General features: G+C 43.0%; 1 protein-coding gene across 1 annotated transcript; it reads right to left on the reverse strand.

The window, feature by feature from the left end:
- Positions 1 to 6,465: 6,465 nt before the first annotated feature.
- AQP4 (aquaporin 4) lies at positions 6,466 to 15,100 on the reverse strand (the record flags this gene model as incomplete). Its single annotated transcript, XM_082499702.1, is given in 6 exon segments — positions 6,466 to 6,744; positions 8,678 to 8,758; positions 9,134 to 9,298; positions 10,232 to 10,646; positions 15,034 to 15,079; positions 15,082 to 15,100. Coding segments are annotated over 6 exon segments (1,005 nt in total).
- Between the last annotated feature and the right edge of the window lie 799 nt (positions 15,101 to 15,899).

Here is a 15,899-nt window from a genome sequence, read left to right on the forward strand (position 1 = left end):
ATCCCCACAGAATAGATGGGGTTAACCCTAAGGTAGAGTGGGATAATGGTAAAATATTTCTCATGCTAGAAGGCTCCAAAATGTGTAAGGTAATCAATTTTTAAATGGTTTGAACGTGGGGAAAAAAAAAAGCCTTATGGCAAATGAACCTTGGTAGGAAGAGCAGCAGAACTCAATCGGCTCCATGGCAGTAGGAGATAGCCGTGACCCCTCTTCAAGTTGAAAGCCATATGGCTCACAAATAAGTGGAAATAAATTAGGATCCCAGTGGGGCATGCAAGAATCTCAAATGGCAGCTGATCTGCCATGGTTTTACCCACTGATCCTGTCCACTGCAGGGAAGAAGTAAATCCAATGGCTGTGCAAAGTTGTGCATCCCTGTGCATCTTTCACACACGTGTGTGTGCACACATATAGTCTATTAATATGAACTTTTACACATATTGTGAATTCCAGAACTTTTGATGAAGATTCATGTCAAAAGAGAAGTAGGGGTGGAACATCACAGGCAGGTCATTGCTGTGCGTGAGTGGAGAAGAGCAATTGGGAACTCTTTGTCAGGCACAGCGGCAGAAAGCCTCTGCCTCCCCCCATCACACATGGCAAAGTGAGAGACAAATAATATAAGCTCCTTTCACCTTTCAAAAGAACTTTGGGATAGCTTTTTTTTTGCTAGATTATGCCACAGTCTTCATACTTGTAAGGATTGCTTTTCTAATGAGGCAAGAAAGGTCAAAAGAAATTAATAGCCAAGATAACGGTTATCAGTCTGATATAAATAAAGCAGCTTATAATGTTTGCAGTACACCACAATCTGCAACAGATAAAGGAGTCTAAAGCCAAAGAGGGTTTAAAAGGAAGATGATATTGGAAATATCTACACTCTAAATTCTCTTTTTAAGCAGACGACTGGACCACAGCTGTTGTTTGTAGGTGTCACCGCTGAAGCTTAGAGTAAGGACCCAGCACAGCTCAGCATCTCCCATTTCATAGCTCAGATGTGATCCACAAGCCTGCATGCATGTTCTCATACAATAGCGACCATGTTTTAATCCCATAAGTGATACCACAGTGCCAGTAACCACTGGGTAAGAAGTACACTAGAAAGATCTCCCTTGCCTGCACTGTTCCTTTCCTGTTCTTCCCAGGACTTCATCTTAACACTGCAGACAGCTGCCTCACTACTTGTTTGTCTTTTTAACTCTCCAGACACATAGATTCCTGTTTCGCGAGTGTCTCAAAATGTCCAAGTGGCTCCTGCCTTATGTGATTGTGACCCCAAAATAATTTTACCAGTTCTGCCTAAATTCCCTTGGGAACCTGTTTCAGTAGGGTACAGAGCACATATGTAGCAAATTATATGCCACGCACACAAGACACACGGCGCCCCCTAAGTCTCTGGAGAGGTGCCTCTTGGAGCTTGGATATGAAGAAGCTGAAGGCGCTGCGAGGGGCAAGTTTTGGGTACGAGCCTGCTCTCACACCTTCCTGCTGATTAGATGCTATCCCAGGGGATGAGTTTTCATATTAATCGTGTTCAGGATCCTAATTTATCTCCACGAATGCCATACATGTCTTAGGAGCTAAACTTTGCACTCCAAGCAGGGAGCCAGACAAACAGAAATGTAATTGCTACAGGACCCGATTTCCATTGCTGAAGTTCCTCATGGGAGCTTGGTCTCACAAGTCATGCTTTAGCAAAAGGACTCTGAAACGCCAGCGTCATTTTGATCACTTTTCAAAACCTTAGCTCTCCACTAGTCCTATGAGTTTTACAACCATCTGCTCAACTGGTGAAATTGGTGATGTAGCACCAACTAGCATAATTTTTGCTTTAATTGGGTTAGCTTGTTTCCATAAACATATTAAGTCTCATTCACAATCACCTCTCTTCACTGATGAATATTTTCCACGGTAAATCATTCATTCTCAGTTGCACACACTTCCAGACTCCTCTTAGACATGTTCTATTGGCTGGATTGGGATTTTTCCTTATATTTCAGTTTCTGAGCTTTAGGATCATTAAATGTTTCCAGTGACCACATGATGCTTTCTTTTTTTTTTTTAAACAGATAATTTATTTGCAACAATAGTGTGAGAAACAGTAGAATACAAGTGGGAACCAGATAATCATGTATTATTTTATAGTGTATTTTTCAGTAGATTATTGCAAATGTTACATATGGAAACTTTAAGCCCTATAACATTAGTTCTGATACCATGGTGACTAAACATTTCAACAATAAGCATTCTTGTGGAAAAATCCATGTACATAGGTTGCTTTACCTCATTTGTCCCAAATTACAGACTGCAACAGTATGATATAGATCACATAAATGGATAACAAATAGTTCAGTCTATATTTGCATCTCGTCTATTTATTAAGTCCTTGAAAACTCAGATGCACACAAGTTGATTTGAGACACAAAAAAAGGTGCATGGTGTTTTCATCTCACCTTGGAAAGAAAGGTTCACAATGTAAACTTTCACATATTTTATTTAGATTAAAAATATTGGATGGTGTATAATATCCTGAATGTGTTACGCAGACTGCAGGTAAAATGTTGCAGAGCACAGCAGCAACTGCTCTGCCACCAAGCACTAGAAAGGCGGAAATTTGAAGGCCATCTAGCTTTCTAAGCAGATACTGTGGCAATTATTAATAATCAGAAATAAAACACATTTTGAAAAGCTCACATGCAAATACATGTGACAAGCCTAAACACTGCATGAGATGAGTCTCGCTTCTGCTTCCACTGAATGAAAGATGCAGCTCCCAAATACTTCAACAGGAGAAGGGTTATGATGACAACTCTTTTTTTCCTGAGAATTTGGCTGATAAACTCATCAGAGTTCATGCAACCCAAAAGGTATTTGTGTGCCTCAGTGTAACCACCCTTAGCTTCCATCCTTTCTTTTCTGAAATCCAGAGACTAAATCTTTTGAATGTGGTTGTTAAAGTGCAAATATAGCATTGGAAATAATCGTGCCATCATGAAGGAATGAGAGACTCATTCATGCTTTTTTTAGGACCCTAGAATGATGATGTGCCTGGCAGACTTCCTGTGATATCCATCTACCACCATAAACAGAAGACATTTACCATTTCCCACCCCAACCACGAAATACTTTTAAGAGGACACCAAGTTATGTTATGAGGTACAACTTAGAGCTGAAGGTCTTTAGAACATAAATCTCACTCAAACGGTATTAAAGTACATATTTTAAAATCATATTAAAGCAAAAGTATTTCCAATCCATAAAAAGGTCATGCTAGTCTATTATTTAACCAAATGTGACTATTGTACAGTGATGATGCCACTGCAAAACACCTAAGAGAAGCACATATCCCTGCAGGTCAAAGCTAAATCAAGTCCTAAGGGATGCTGAAAAGTGACATTCCCTTACATGAATGGTGATCTCTTGTGGTGGGGCAGAACTATTTGTGATGACGGCCACTCCTAAGGATTTACTTTAGGGTGGGACATCAACATCAAGTAGAACGCATCTCCTTCCAGAATTAAGCATCTTGTTGAAAGACTCTGATTTTGGAAAAAACACAGTCAGGGACATGAGAGAAGCCATCAGGCCCCAAAAAAGCTCAGGATTGTTCCCACTGTAGTCAGTGACAAAGTCCTCCGTGAGTCTCATTCTGTGGAAGCAGGAGCAGACCTACCATATCTTGCTTTCCTACTGATGTCCAATGGCATGGCAACATCCTTTACTGTCTAGTGGTCTCTATTTTAGCTTCCCTTCTTCTCCCTAATCTTTTCAGAAGCCTCAGTATCTTATCTCTGATAGTCTCTGAGCGAGGATTTCTCCTGGGACTGGTTCTGAGTGTTTGCCACACTTCATTAATATAGAGTGTTTCAAAGGAAAAAGTCCTCCTAACCGAGGTGGCTGGTGCTATGCTCATGTTGTGCTCACCTCGGCAGCAGAATCAGGCTGGGTGAGGAAAATACGCATCAAGCCATTTGTGTAAAGGACCCTTAAGCATAAAGCAAATCACAGCTTCTTATTTAAATAACACAGTACCATGCAAAATTCACAAATCAAGAACTCCTAAGGAGTGTCTTTAAATACAAAAATGCAAACCTTTGCTTAATAATCCACCGGTGCTACGTGTATTACTCTTGACTTTACCTGTTTAAGCCATGCAAAAGGTTTAACCAAAATGTCCCTTTAACAAATACAGCATAGGAGGTGGGGGGTGTTAGAAAAAAGAAAAAAAAAAAAGCCAGAACAAATGCCAAGACAAAAAAACAAACCCACAAACAAACACCACAAACCAAAAGTTTTGATCTTTCTCACTGAATCTATTTAGCATGGTATTTATCCATCTAAGCAGAGGTATCCAGGGGTCTAAACACCACACCTGTGTTGCCCTTCCCCAGGAGACTTTGTCCTTGCTGTGGGGAGGGGCTCTTATCTGTGATTTGACATTGTCCCTTGCAGGTCCCCAACCATGCTCGTGCCCTTGAACTGTGATGCTGCCACAGTGCTGGGCACAGCTAAGGACAACTATCAGCTGTTTGCTAGACTCTACAGGCAGCCGCTGCTGCGATGCTGCGACAGGTACGGGACGGGGAGCGCGTCTGGTGGGAGGGCTCATGTGTCAGGACTGTGGCTGTCATTGGGTCACCCAAGGAAGCCCTGTCCTACACCTCCATGTGCCACCTTAAACAGGGTTTAAGACAAGAAAAGCGTGAAACTGGGAAAATGAGCACGGCAGGACATGCTGGGTTCTATACAGTGCTGCGAGTTGGGACAGCAGAATTGCCGTTGGATCACAGCACACAGAATTGAGTGTAGCAGTGGTTTATTATCTCATTAGAAACATCTAATTCCCTGTAATAAAGATTGCGTGTGGAGTATGTCAAAGAGCAGACAAGGCTATTACAGCCCACAGCCAGGACTAATGCTTTTTTCCCCCCTTATTGCTAAATAGGCAGGAGTAGCTTTTCAATTTCAAAATACGAACTATACAATTACAGTAATATTACCACGCTCCTGACCGCTCTGCAGCTGCATATTGTAAAACTCAAAGCCACTGATCAGAAACAAAAGCAGTGAGTCAGTAACAGCTTTACAGAAACGTTCTGCTGGAGTGATTATGTCTGTCAAAATACTTGTATAAGGGAAAGATTGATTACTGAACATATTTCATGTCCCTTTCCCCCTAGAAAGCCCTGCAAGTGCTTGCATCTTCTCCTGACAAGAGATAATTACACCTCTGGCAAAGGTTTCTTTAAGACCATACGAACAGCAGAACAAGCATGAATCCTGTTCGAATAGTTAGGCATCAATTACAACAAAAAGCCAGAAGCAGTCATATTTTTATCATCCGTTATAAAAAAAAAATAATATTTCCCAATCAGTGTTTCAATACAGTTAAAAGTTAAAAACCCTCTACATTACTAATAAATTAAAAAACCCATATCTCCAACCATCTTGTAAGAAAGTAGGTAAGTAATTTAAACTCTTAGTTTACATAAATTAGCACAGAAATGTGTATTTGAACAAGTGCACTGAAAACAGATATGCCTTCTTTTCTTCTGATATCTTTTATTTGAGTTATTAAGTAACAGGAAAGCCTTTATATTCTTTGCATGACCTTGAGAGTCTGCTTACACTAAATGGTCAACAGTCAAACCCCAGGAGAGTATTTCACCAGATAGACAATGACAAGAGGGAGCATGAAGGACAGTCAAATGCTTTGCAGCCTTATTACAGTAGATTTTAGCATTCAGTTTCAGCGTATTTACTCCCGGGAAGGGATGAAGGTAATATATTTATACTGCAAATCACATGAGTGAAATTTGATGGGTTGATAGAATATTTCTTTTTTTTTAAACCTATTAAAGTATCGTTCTTTCACAGGTAGCCTGCAAGGCAACAGTGATGTACATGAATGGAAACAATACTCCTTTGCTTGACTGTGGATAAAACTCTTAAATACTGTTGGTGCTGTCCCTGAACCTCGCAGAGAATGCTTAATGGATAAGATGTTCTAATCGGAGCTGACAACAGCCAATTAAGTGTCAGAAGAACAATCTGATAAGTAGGTCTTTATGTCTATAGGCATTTCCTGATATGTCTTAACTGTCAATCTGAATGTTAAACATCTCTATCTTTATCTCATTATTGACTGATTTATTAAAGAACGCTTTCATCTCTTTTTTTTTTTTTTTATTTTGGGGTTGCTCCAGAAAGAAGGAAAGGAAAATACTAGGAACAACTCTTAATTTGGAATAAGAGATGGGGAATCCCAATTACAGCAAAGTCCTAATCTTCCAACTGAGCAGGCATACGGTTTGGTGACACCACAACCATGCAGCTGCCCACACCATACCTTTTAAGAAATGGTAGACACTCAGTCTAGAGGAGATCCGTTTCTTTAATAGGCGGAAGGATATCTGTGGACGTGCTAGCAGGCTGCTCTCTGCTTTCAGTGCTTCTTGCTAGTCATACAGAAGACAACACCTCACTGGATGGATCTCTTCCCTTCTTGTCCTCACCCCTGTCAATATCAATCACGTGAACTATGCCAGGCTTCAGGATCAGGTCGTCGGTCTCTACGTGGCTCCTGTTATCGTCCACCTCGGTGTACTTCCCTTTGGACGGCTGGGTAGCCTTACTGAAGACTTCTTTAAAACGGCGCTTGAGTTCAACGTCTGGGCAATAGACGTACTCATAAAGAGCACCAGCAAGGACTGCTCCTATTATTGGTCCCACCCAATACACCTGCAAAAAGAGGTGGAAAAGAGACGGCATTAAGCTCCAGAGCAAACAAAGAAGCCAGGGTATCACAGAAAAGCATGTCCCTTCAGACTCCACCCAGAAAACTTTCTGCAAAATACCCTGGCCCAATTGTTCAAACTGACTCTGCCTTCCAGAGATGCATAGTCACATAGTTCCCTGGCTTTCATGAACTGGGATGAAATCTGCCATCATACCGGTTTACGTGGCAGAAAACTGTAGCTGCCATAGGTTTCACAGATGGTGACCTGGAGCTCAGCAATTAAGTGACTGCTCTAAAATCACATAGGAAATTGGTGAAAAGGCAGTCTCTTAGGCAGTTAATGCCATTAGTCCTAGGTCACCTTTTTTTGCTTTTCCAAGAGGCCTTCTCTAAGTTTTCATTGCATACTGCCAGCTGTAGATAACACATATGGACTGTTTGCAAGAGGACACACAAAATAAACATTAGTGAAGAAACCTGGTTTTCTTTTTGCGTTCTCATCCAAGGCGAGAATGAAATTTTAAGGAAACTTTCCTAGTGTATGCACAAACAGTTCTACTTCAGAACTTCAGACTCACATTTCCAAAATAATCCAGATTTGGCTTCTGATGCCACAGAGCACAACAGACAGTCAGCTACCTGATTATCTCATTTGAATAAGAAAATGCAGCTGACAGACACAACTTTGTAGGGTACCCATCTAATTTCAACATGACAGGCAGCAGGTCTGTAACATCAGTAGGTGCAGAAGCCCACGGGCTCCTGTCAATGGCATACCAATGTCACTGCACTGGAGGAGGAGAAAGAGCCATCTTTCCAAGTGACCAGGACAGTGGCTAAGCTTTTCCTACAAGTTCCTCCACGGTACATTTGTTTATTGTTTACAGCTTTAGTTATAAGTTACAGGCTCCCTCAGAGTATGGATAATTAATCTTGTGAAAAACTACAGCAGTTTTTCGTATGAACAAACCGTTCACTGATAACTGGGTAAATCTGCCTCAATAGGATAACTCTTGGGAACAAAGTTACACATGGTATCGTGTTTGCAGAATTGGAGCCTTAGGGCCTGAAGACAATGCTATTTCTGTTATTAGCTGCAGTGGGAGCAATGTGGGCTTCATACTTTAAAAATCAAGAAAATCCTTATATGCACTGTAATACACAGCTCTTACAGTTCTCATCGAAAGCGGCCCTAGAAGTGCTTTCCCTGTCTTTAATTAGGTGAGGCTGAGCTGCAATCCATCTCTCCCTTATAAAATGTGAATTGTTTTTTAATAAGTTCGATAGTGAGATGCTATAGAAAATGACTGCATCGTTCACAATCTGTTTATCAAATTGTTTCCTGCGTAAATACTCCCAGTTAAGCTGACGCTTTCAAATTGAAGCGGGCAACATCTGGTGTGGTCTGCAAAGACCAGACTGCAACCCCTCCATCTCCCACTGCGGGCATTTGCTGAGGCAGGTTCTCCCCTGGGAACCAGATCGCAGAGGGTCTCTGCTCTCCTTTCATACGTCCGCCCCAATTTGCCGCAGAACCAGGTGAAACGCGAAGCCGACAGAATTACTTCCATAACTTCTCACCAGCGTGACCGGGGGGGTTTGCAATCTGCCTCGGAGGATTTTTCTTTCCGGCAGTTCAATTCTTTCAGCCTCTTTTTGTTTTGAACTCTTTGTATGATTTCCTTTCTACCCCAGCTACCACCTCCACAAAACGGCTCCTGAATAGCAAGACGCTACTCCAGTGCGCTGCATACTGCACCGCAGCCCCAGGCAAGGAGCACGGTTCTACCAAAGCTTGTGGCAGGTCAGTGCCCGTCTCCCTCGCTGATGGTCTCTATGGGACGCACCGGGACAGACAACTAAAAGCAAACGGTGTATGAAAAATCCTGATAGCTACTCGTCGCTACGGTGAAGGAAGCACGAAGACAGAGTTACCCATTGGTTTTCCCATCTCCCCATGATGACAGCAGGTCCAAATGATCGAGCTGGGTTCATACTGGCACCAGTGTAATTGATCTAAAGCAGAGACAAAATGTTACCTGTTATTAAAGCCTTGGAGGTAGTTATTCAATTTCGGCTAGTCCTTGTATTACGGGGACACCCTGTTTTTTCCACGGCTTCTAATCTTAACAGCAAGTATTGTCGCTCTCCTGAGTCTTATCACAAAATTAACAATGTCATCACATAAACAGGCAGAAAACTGCTGATGCAACTCCCTACCCAAGGGGACCCTCCTGCTATTCCAAAAGGTTTTGGCATGGATCCATAAAGAATATAGCAGCTATATAGCTATAGCAGCCATAAAGGCCACAGAAGTTTCTGTTTACTTCGGAAGTAGTCATAAAGGGACAAGGGGTCTATTTTTTTTTTAAAGAGAAGCCATTAACTTACAGCAAATAAATGTCCAATTGCAACAGAAAATCCAATTGCTAAAGCTACTGAACCAGTGACATCACTTCGTTTTGAATCGCAGCTGGCAAAAATAGTAAAAACCAGCTGGAATGTAATTATCAATTCCACCAGGAGTCCATGGCCAGCGGAAAGATCCCCATGTACCTGGAAGAAGGGAAAGAAACACAGGAGATGAAGCAAAGGTGATTTTGTAAATCAGAAAGCCACCATATACATTAATTGTATTTCAGTGAAAGCTATTTTAAAATGGTACACAGTAAAAGACAACAATGAACTTTAGAGGTACAGATTCCCCCCCAACCACGCTTTTCTCCCCTTTTTTTTTTTTTAATTAATTTTTTTATTTTTTAATTTTCTTTTGAGAGCCATGGAAAATTACTGCTGGACTGAGAACAGAAGGCTTAACAGTAACACCCAACTAGAACTTCAAAGTTAGATTGCAGAAGAATAGTTTATTTTTACACAGGGATTTGCAAATGCTGCACTTCCCCTTCACCGTTTTTTTTTTTCTTGGGAGCACTGTAATTTACTATTCAATTATAAATTCATTAATTAGCCCTGACTTAATTAATTTAAATTTCAATTAAAAATTAAGCAGTGCGCGGCTCAAGTGCATTTTTAATAAGTCCTGCAACAGGGCTAACTGATGGCATTCCTTATTAGTTTAGAACAAAGCTGAAATAGATTGTGGCTTAGATTTCAAAAGTATGTCATTTTAAATTGATGTTTTTTCAATCCCCATCATAATGGCATAGAATTAATTTCCCCCTCCCCAGCCCATATAAAAATGGCATTTCATGCATATATTATTTAAATTGTGTATGTAAATTAACATTACCTGCTGTCATCAGATTTGGGGAAGTTCTAGGAAAGAGAACTTCTATTAAAAGAACAGCTATAGGTATTACGCCGCATAAACCCATCCTAAGGAGGGCTTTAAGCCCTGTCTAGATGTTGTAAATAAACCAGCAAGCTCTTAAAATCTCTACTTGAGCTCTCTTTATTCTGCGTGACACCGATTATATTTTCTGAGGCTCTAAGCTAGTCTGGTTCAAGAGCCGGAGGAGAAGTGATTACCGCAGTGACTCCCAGGCCTCCTACCACGCTTGGTGGCGTGACGAGGTAAAGGATGCCCGCGCCCACGATGGCTCCCAGGCACTGGGCAAGAATGTAGAAGACGGACTTGGCGAGGCTGATCTTCCTCGTGCAGACCATTGCCACGGTCACAGCAGGATTAATGTGGCCTCCGCTGATGTGTCCAAAGCACTGCACCATGGTTGCAATGCTGAGTCCAAAGCAGAGGGAGATAAGGACCATGTCTACAGGCAAGGGCTTCTCTGCTCCACCCCAGTTGATCGTGGAGCCGAGGCTGAGGAGGACAAAAATGAGCATGGCCAAAAATTCTGCCGAAACAGCTTTCCAGAAGGGCTGAGTCCAGACTCCTTTAAACGCCACCATGATGCTCTCACACTTACACAGACGTCCACACTTACTGAAAAGAAAAACAAAGCTTCATCAGAAGTCACCAAATAAGCTTTACGCTCTCCTGTTAGGGGGCTGCTATCCAGCAGACTTTGGAGAGAAGGAGGCAATGCTGATCATCCTTGGGCTGGGGCAACCACAAACTGCACTCTCAGAGCAGACTGCCCTTAAAACATGACCAGTGTTCGAGCATCTGCAGGACACAAGGTATGTGGTAAGTCTGTGGTAATTGTGGTAAGTCTGTCTGTAAAGCTTCAGTTCACAAAAAGCAACCTCTGTGTCTTTTGAAATAAGGGAGTATGAAAATAAGTGTATTCTTCTACACTACTCTGCCTGAGTTAGAGTCTATAGAGCCCTACCACTTCCAGCGGCCTGTCGACCATCATGCTCATTCTATCAGTGGGTATCCTCTTTTTCTAAGCAAATCTGTACTTCTCACAAAGCAGGTGCGATAATTCAATAAAAAGCAGCATCTTGGTCAAACCCTAGTGGTTTTGACAAGTGTAGCGTTGGGAAGTTGCCCTGGGAGCTATAAGATAAAGTCTACTTGTTTGAACACTCGCATGGACCAATATTTCAATTTATATTTATGCAAAGAGCAGTTTCTTCACTGTGAGTGTAGGGTAAAAACTGAATTCAGCCAGGAGAATAGATGCAATCCTAAATTCTGACCTTTAAATCAATCACGCAATCAATAAAGTGCTTTCTTTTGCGCTAAGGAAGCTGAATAAGCTGTGAAATAGAGCAATATTTTCTGTACGTGTGGTGTGTGGCAAAGAAAGAAGTGTCTTGATTTTCCTCTCTGTCTGGAGATGCTATTTATTAGTCTACACTGCCTTCCTGATGAGCTACAGTTTTGCTAGATGTTCAGATACCTACGAAAGTGGGTCACCAAAGAAAAGTTATTTGTGGTATTAATAAATTAGGAGAACAAGCCAAAAGGGAAGCATTTTAATGAGTTTCTAAGGAATGCTAACAAGATTCTTCTCTAAAAACAAAAGCAAAAAACCTCCAACCTCTCCAAAAAGTAGAAAACAAAAGAAAGAATATTCAGCTGCTACATTTGGGAACAGAATTTCAAGTGGAAGACGGATGGATTTATGCTCAGTTATCTAAGGTAACTCAGCTACAATGCATATTTAATACCACTTACATCAGAAAGAAGCATAAAAGGCACGTCTGCTCCTCTCAAGTTATTGCAAGAGGAATGGCCCATGAATTTCTTAACAGTTGCAGTGAGTTAGGGAAAGGCAATTTAATCCCGTGACTGGAGCAAATAACTTGTTTCCCTGTCTCATTTCTTATGCTAATTTACTGTGTATTTTGGATAGATCATTTGAACTCTATCTCAGTTCTCTAGACTCTCAGATGAGAGCAAGAATTACATTATCTCCTACAAATGGCTGTTGTAAAGAGCTTGTTTAGTCATCCGAGACACCTGAGCAGACCTCCTCTGCTAGAGAAGAATGGAAGATAGAACTCCAAAAGATAAGCCAACCCCAAAATCTTCCGATTTTGGGTCAAACTCAAGAAAAAGGGAAAGATGTTTTTGTAAGATCTCATATTAACAGCCAGTTAATGACCAACTATCTAGACTAGACCTTTTGTTCAAAATGGCTCCAAAATCATTGCCTTCCCCAATGCTGAAGCTCACAGGTATTTGGTCATCCTTACCTTTGAACCCTATGCCCAGATTCTCACCGAAACCTAAAGTCTTACCTCTGACACCCTTACTACTTCCTCACTAATAATTTATTTTAGCGGCCTGAGAAGGACATGAGTGCTATACTCACACTAAGCAAAAGAGCATTTTCCCAGGGCATGTCCCAGCTGAAGATTTCATATAGGGATGAAGCATATCCTGAAGCCCATGGAAAAGGTATTTGGATGCAGAGACAAGGGAAGCCGCACTCATCCACCCTTTCCCCCCTAGCCCAGTCGGGATGCAACCTGGATTTCCCCAAGTTTCGCTTCCTGAACAAACTGCAAGCCCTGGTGTTATAGTCCAGACTTCTGCAAAATTTCCAACCGCCGAGGGCACTATGGGGCGAATGTAGGTTTTTGGAGCATGGGAGAGAGTGGTATGGGGACTCCGGACCTCTTTGTCCCACTGTGCCTAACCATCTCTTTCCGTATGTAGAGAATAGTGAGATCTGCAAATTAATTACATTCCTTCATCCTGTAGAAGCAGACAGAAAATGGTGTCCGTATTTGGTATACAGTAATATATACATTGGTGTATATATATATATAGGTATATTTGGTAAATAGTGCAGTTAGCTTCCTTCTAGTTGTGGAACATCTTGGAAGAATGTATTAAGAGTGAGCGAGGGAAGAGCCAAAAGATCACACCTTCTACTGAACTGCTGATGGGCCTGTCTAGGCGGAGGCTACCCCCCACAAAGGGCAGATCTCATACCGCTACTCCAATTGAGACCGTGCGCAATTAATTCAATCAATGTTATTTACAGCCCTGAAAATGCAAAAATGCCGCACGCAAGCCAAAGGCATCATAACTCAAACACAAAAGCTTGCTCATCAACATAAAGAAAGCTTCTGTTTTTCCTAAAACAGCATTCTACGTGGAAAAAAAAAATCTAAATGGTAGAACTACACTGTCAGCCATACTTTGATAGTTAATGATCTGAACATCTACTTTTAATGCACACATCTTTTTCTGAAGCAGTCTGTTTTTCTACGATTTCAACACCAAGCAAAATGCCCAGCTGTCACAGCCAAATTTTTCTTTCAAACTGCACACCTTTTTTCCCCACAGCAAAAAACCCTACAAATGTTAATAAAAGCTTAATACTGCGTTTGAGCCCCGAGTCCAGGTTTTCACTTAAATCCAAAGGCTATCAGCAACCTAGAAATCAACACCTTCTCCAACATCCACTATTTTTTCAGCATGCAGTTAATTTAAAGGCTTGAGATGAGACGGAGAGGTCTGAAACTGAAATGGGACTTTCCAGCAGCTAAGATTTGCCATCAAAGTTGCAAAACAATTTTTTTTGGAGTAGATGTTGTTCCTGGTTGCCTTAGATAAATACAAAATACAACAGAAAAACAGAAAGACAATTTCATGTTATGGTCACACGCTAATTTCATGTGAAGTGGCCACACTTGAAATTCTCTGGTCTGGACTACAAGATGAACACAGTGGACCGTGTCTGACAGGATGCAAGGTGGGATTTTACAGGTCATGTTGCCACCAGGGCTGCAGGCATGATTGGGGCTTCAAAAACCATAACAATACAAATAATAACAAAGGCTTCAGTGCAAAAGTCAAACAGTATTATAAAAATTCTCCCTTTTCTAATAGCATTTCAAGGAGCAGAGCAAACAGCCTGGACGTGGGCTCGCCGCCAGCCACTCCACACGACACCAGAGTCGCACACAAGTTTTGTGCGTGCGGCGGCTATTTACAGTGGCATCTCTGCAGCAGGCGCAGCTACTCCCCGACCTGTGCTGGCACAGCCGCCTGTCGCTCAAATGGACACTGGGCACCCTCTTGCCAGCTTAGGGGTGTGGGGGGAAAAGCAGGGGGGACAGGCTACTGTTGCAAAACAAACGCACCATGGCAGGGCTCGCTTATAACCATTTCGCCTCATTTTCCAACACAACGTTCAATGAGCGACCGACATGGGTACCTACAGGAGGCGGGGAGGAGAGGCTTAGGAGCCCGATACCGCAACTTTTTGGCTGTGCGGGAGCTGGGCTTTCTGCACACGCGCCTCACCGTCACAGGACTAAAGTGGCGAATAAAACAAAGTTTTAGGGCGCAGAAAAAGGGGAGGGGGGCTTGCAAACCTCTGCAACCCTTCGCACCTACAGCGTTAAAACCTAAGGATGACTGAAAGGCTCCGGTAGAGCCCTTCAGGGGAGGGGGAGCCCGATGCCCTGCGGAGCCATCCCTCGGTGCAAAACGCCGGGGAACAGCAGCACCCCGGAGCCCCTCGCCGGCGCAGGGAAGTCAGCTCAGCTGCGCGCCCCTCCCGTGACCAGATAACCGAGTAAGAGGGGAGAAAATATCCCTGCGGGCGCGGAGAAGGGGCTCCCCTCCCGCAGCCGCGCACCCCCCTCCCCGAAGCTTTCCCCTAAAGTCAACACCGTGTTTGGGCGGGCCGCCCCTTCCCTCTTCTTTCTTTCTCTCTCTCTCTCTCTCTCCCTCCCTCCTTCCCTCCCTCCGCGCCCCGCGGAGGGCCGCGCACTCACCCGCGGCGCGGAGCGGCCGCTCCGTCGCTCATGCCTGCCCGGCGGGCGCGGAGCGGCGGTGGGGCGGGCGAGCGGCGCTCGGCGGGGTGGGCTCGGGACGGGGGGGGATGATGGTGGTGGTGGGGGTGGTGATGGTGGCACGGCTCCCAACCATGCAGCTCGCCAGCCCCACGCTCCCCTACCTGCTGCTCCGTGCGGGCGAAGGGTACTTGAGAGCCAGAGCACCGGCTGCGGGTCATTTGCGATCATGTGAATATGCAGATTAATTCAGGGGGGTTTGCGGCTGCTTGTTAAAAGGAGAAGCCGGGGCCAAAGGGAGCCCACTGGGTTTCTGTAGCAGGGGCTGCACGGCATGGGGAAGGGCTCACAGGTTTCTCAGTTTCTTCTCTGCTGCACACTGTGTCAAAGGAAAAAAAAAAAAAAAAAGAGTCTCAGCAACTCTGCAGTCAGGGAGCTTTATCCACCTAAAATGCCTATTAGGACTCTACACATTACACAAGTGTTTAATTTGTTGGAAGTTGCTAAATTAAAGAAAGTTTTGCCTAGTGTGGAAAGCCAGTGGAGGCCACTGAAAAGAACTGTTGATGTTAGACCATGATGCTGTTGAGGGAATTCAGATGGTCCTCACCTTGAGAAGAACCCATTCAATCATGAAAACAATCCAATGAAAAAACGGCCCTTCACATAATAAGAAAAAAATCAACATCACCTAAGTTGCCAAGCACAATTATGTTGTTAGACAATGCATAGAAACTGTCACTTGAAGGAGGCAGGGAAGAAAATGAAAAAAAAGTATCTAGAAAACCCTTTTCTTTGCCTAGTGGCTTAGACCTTTACATGCAGCAAAAGAATCTGGCCATAAGTTATATGCAAAACATTTTAAGGGACATGTTCAGGTGTTAAAGCAGGTTAAAATAGCAGGTACAGAGAAACTACACCTGCTGTCATGTGTCCGTGCAGCAACAGAGAAAGAATCAAAAATTGACGTGATGATCAGCCAGCCTGTGCTGGACACACTGTACCAAATAATCTTTCTGAACATTAGAAA

The sequence above is a fragment of the Vanellus vanellus genome, assembly GCF_965231255.1.
Source record: "Vanellus vanellus genome assembly, chromosome: 2".
NCBI classification, from domain to species: Eukaryota; Metazoa; Chordata; class Aves; order Charadriiformes; family Charadriidae; genus Vanellus; species Vanellus vanellus.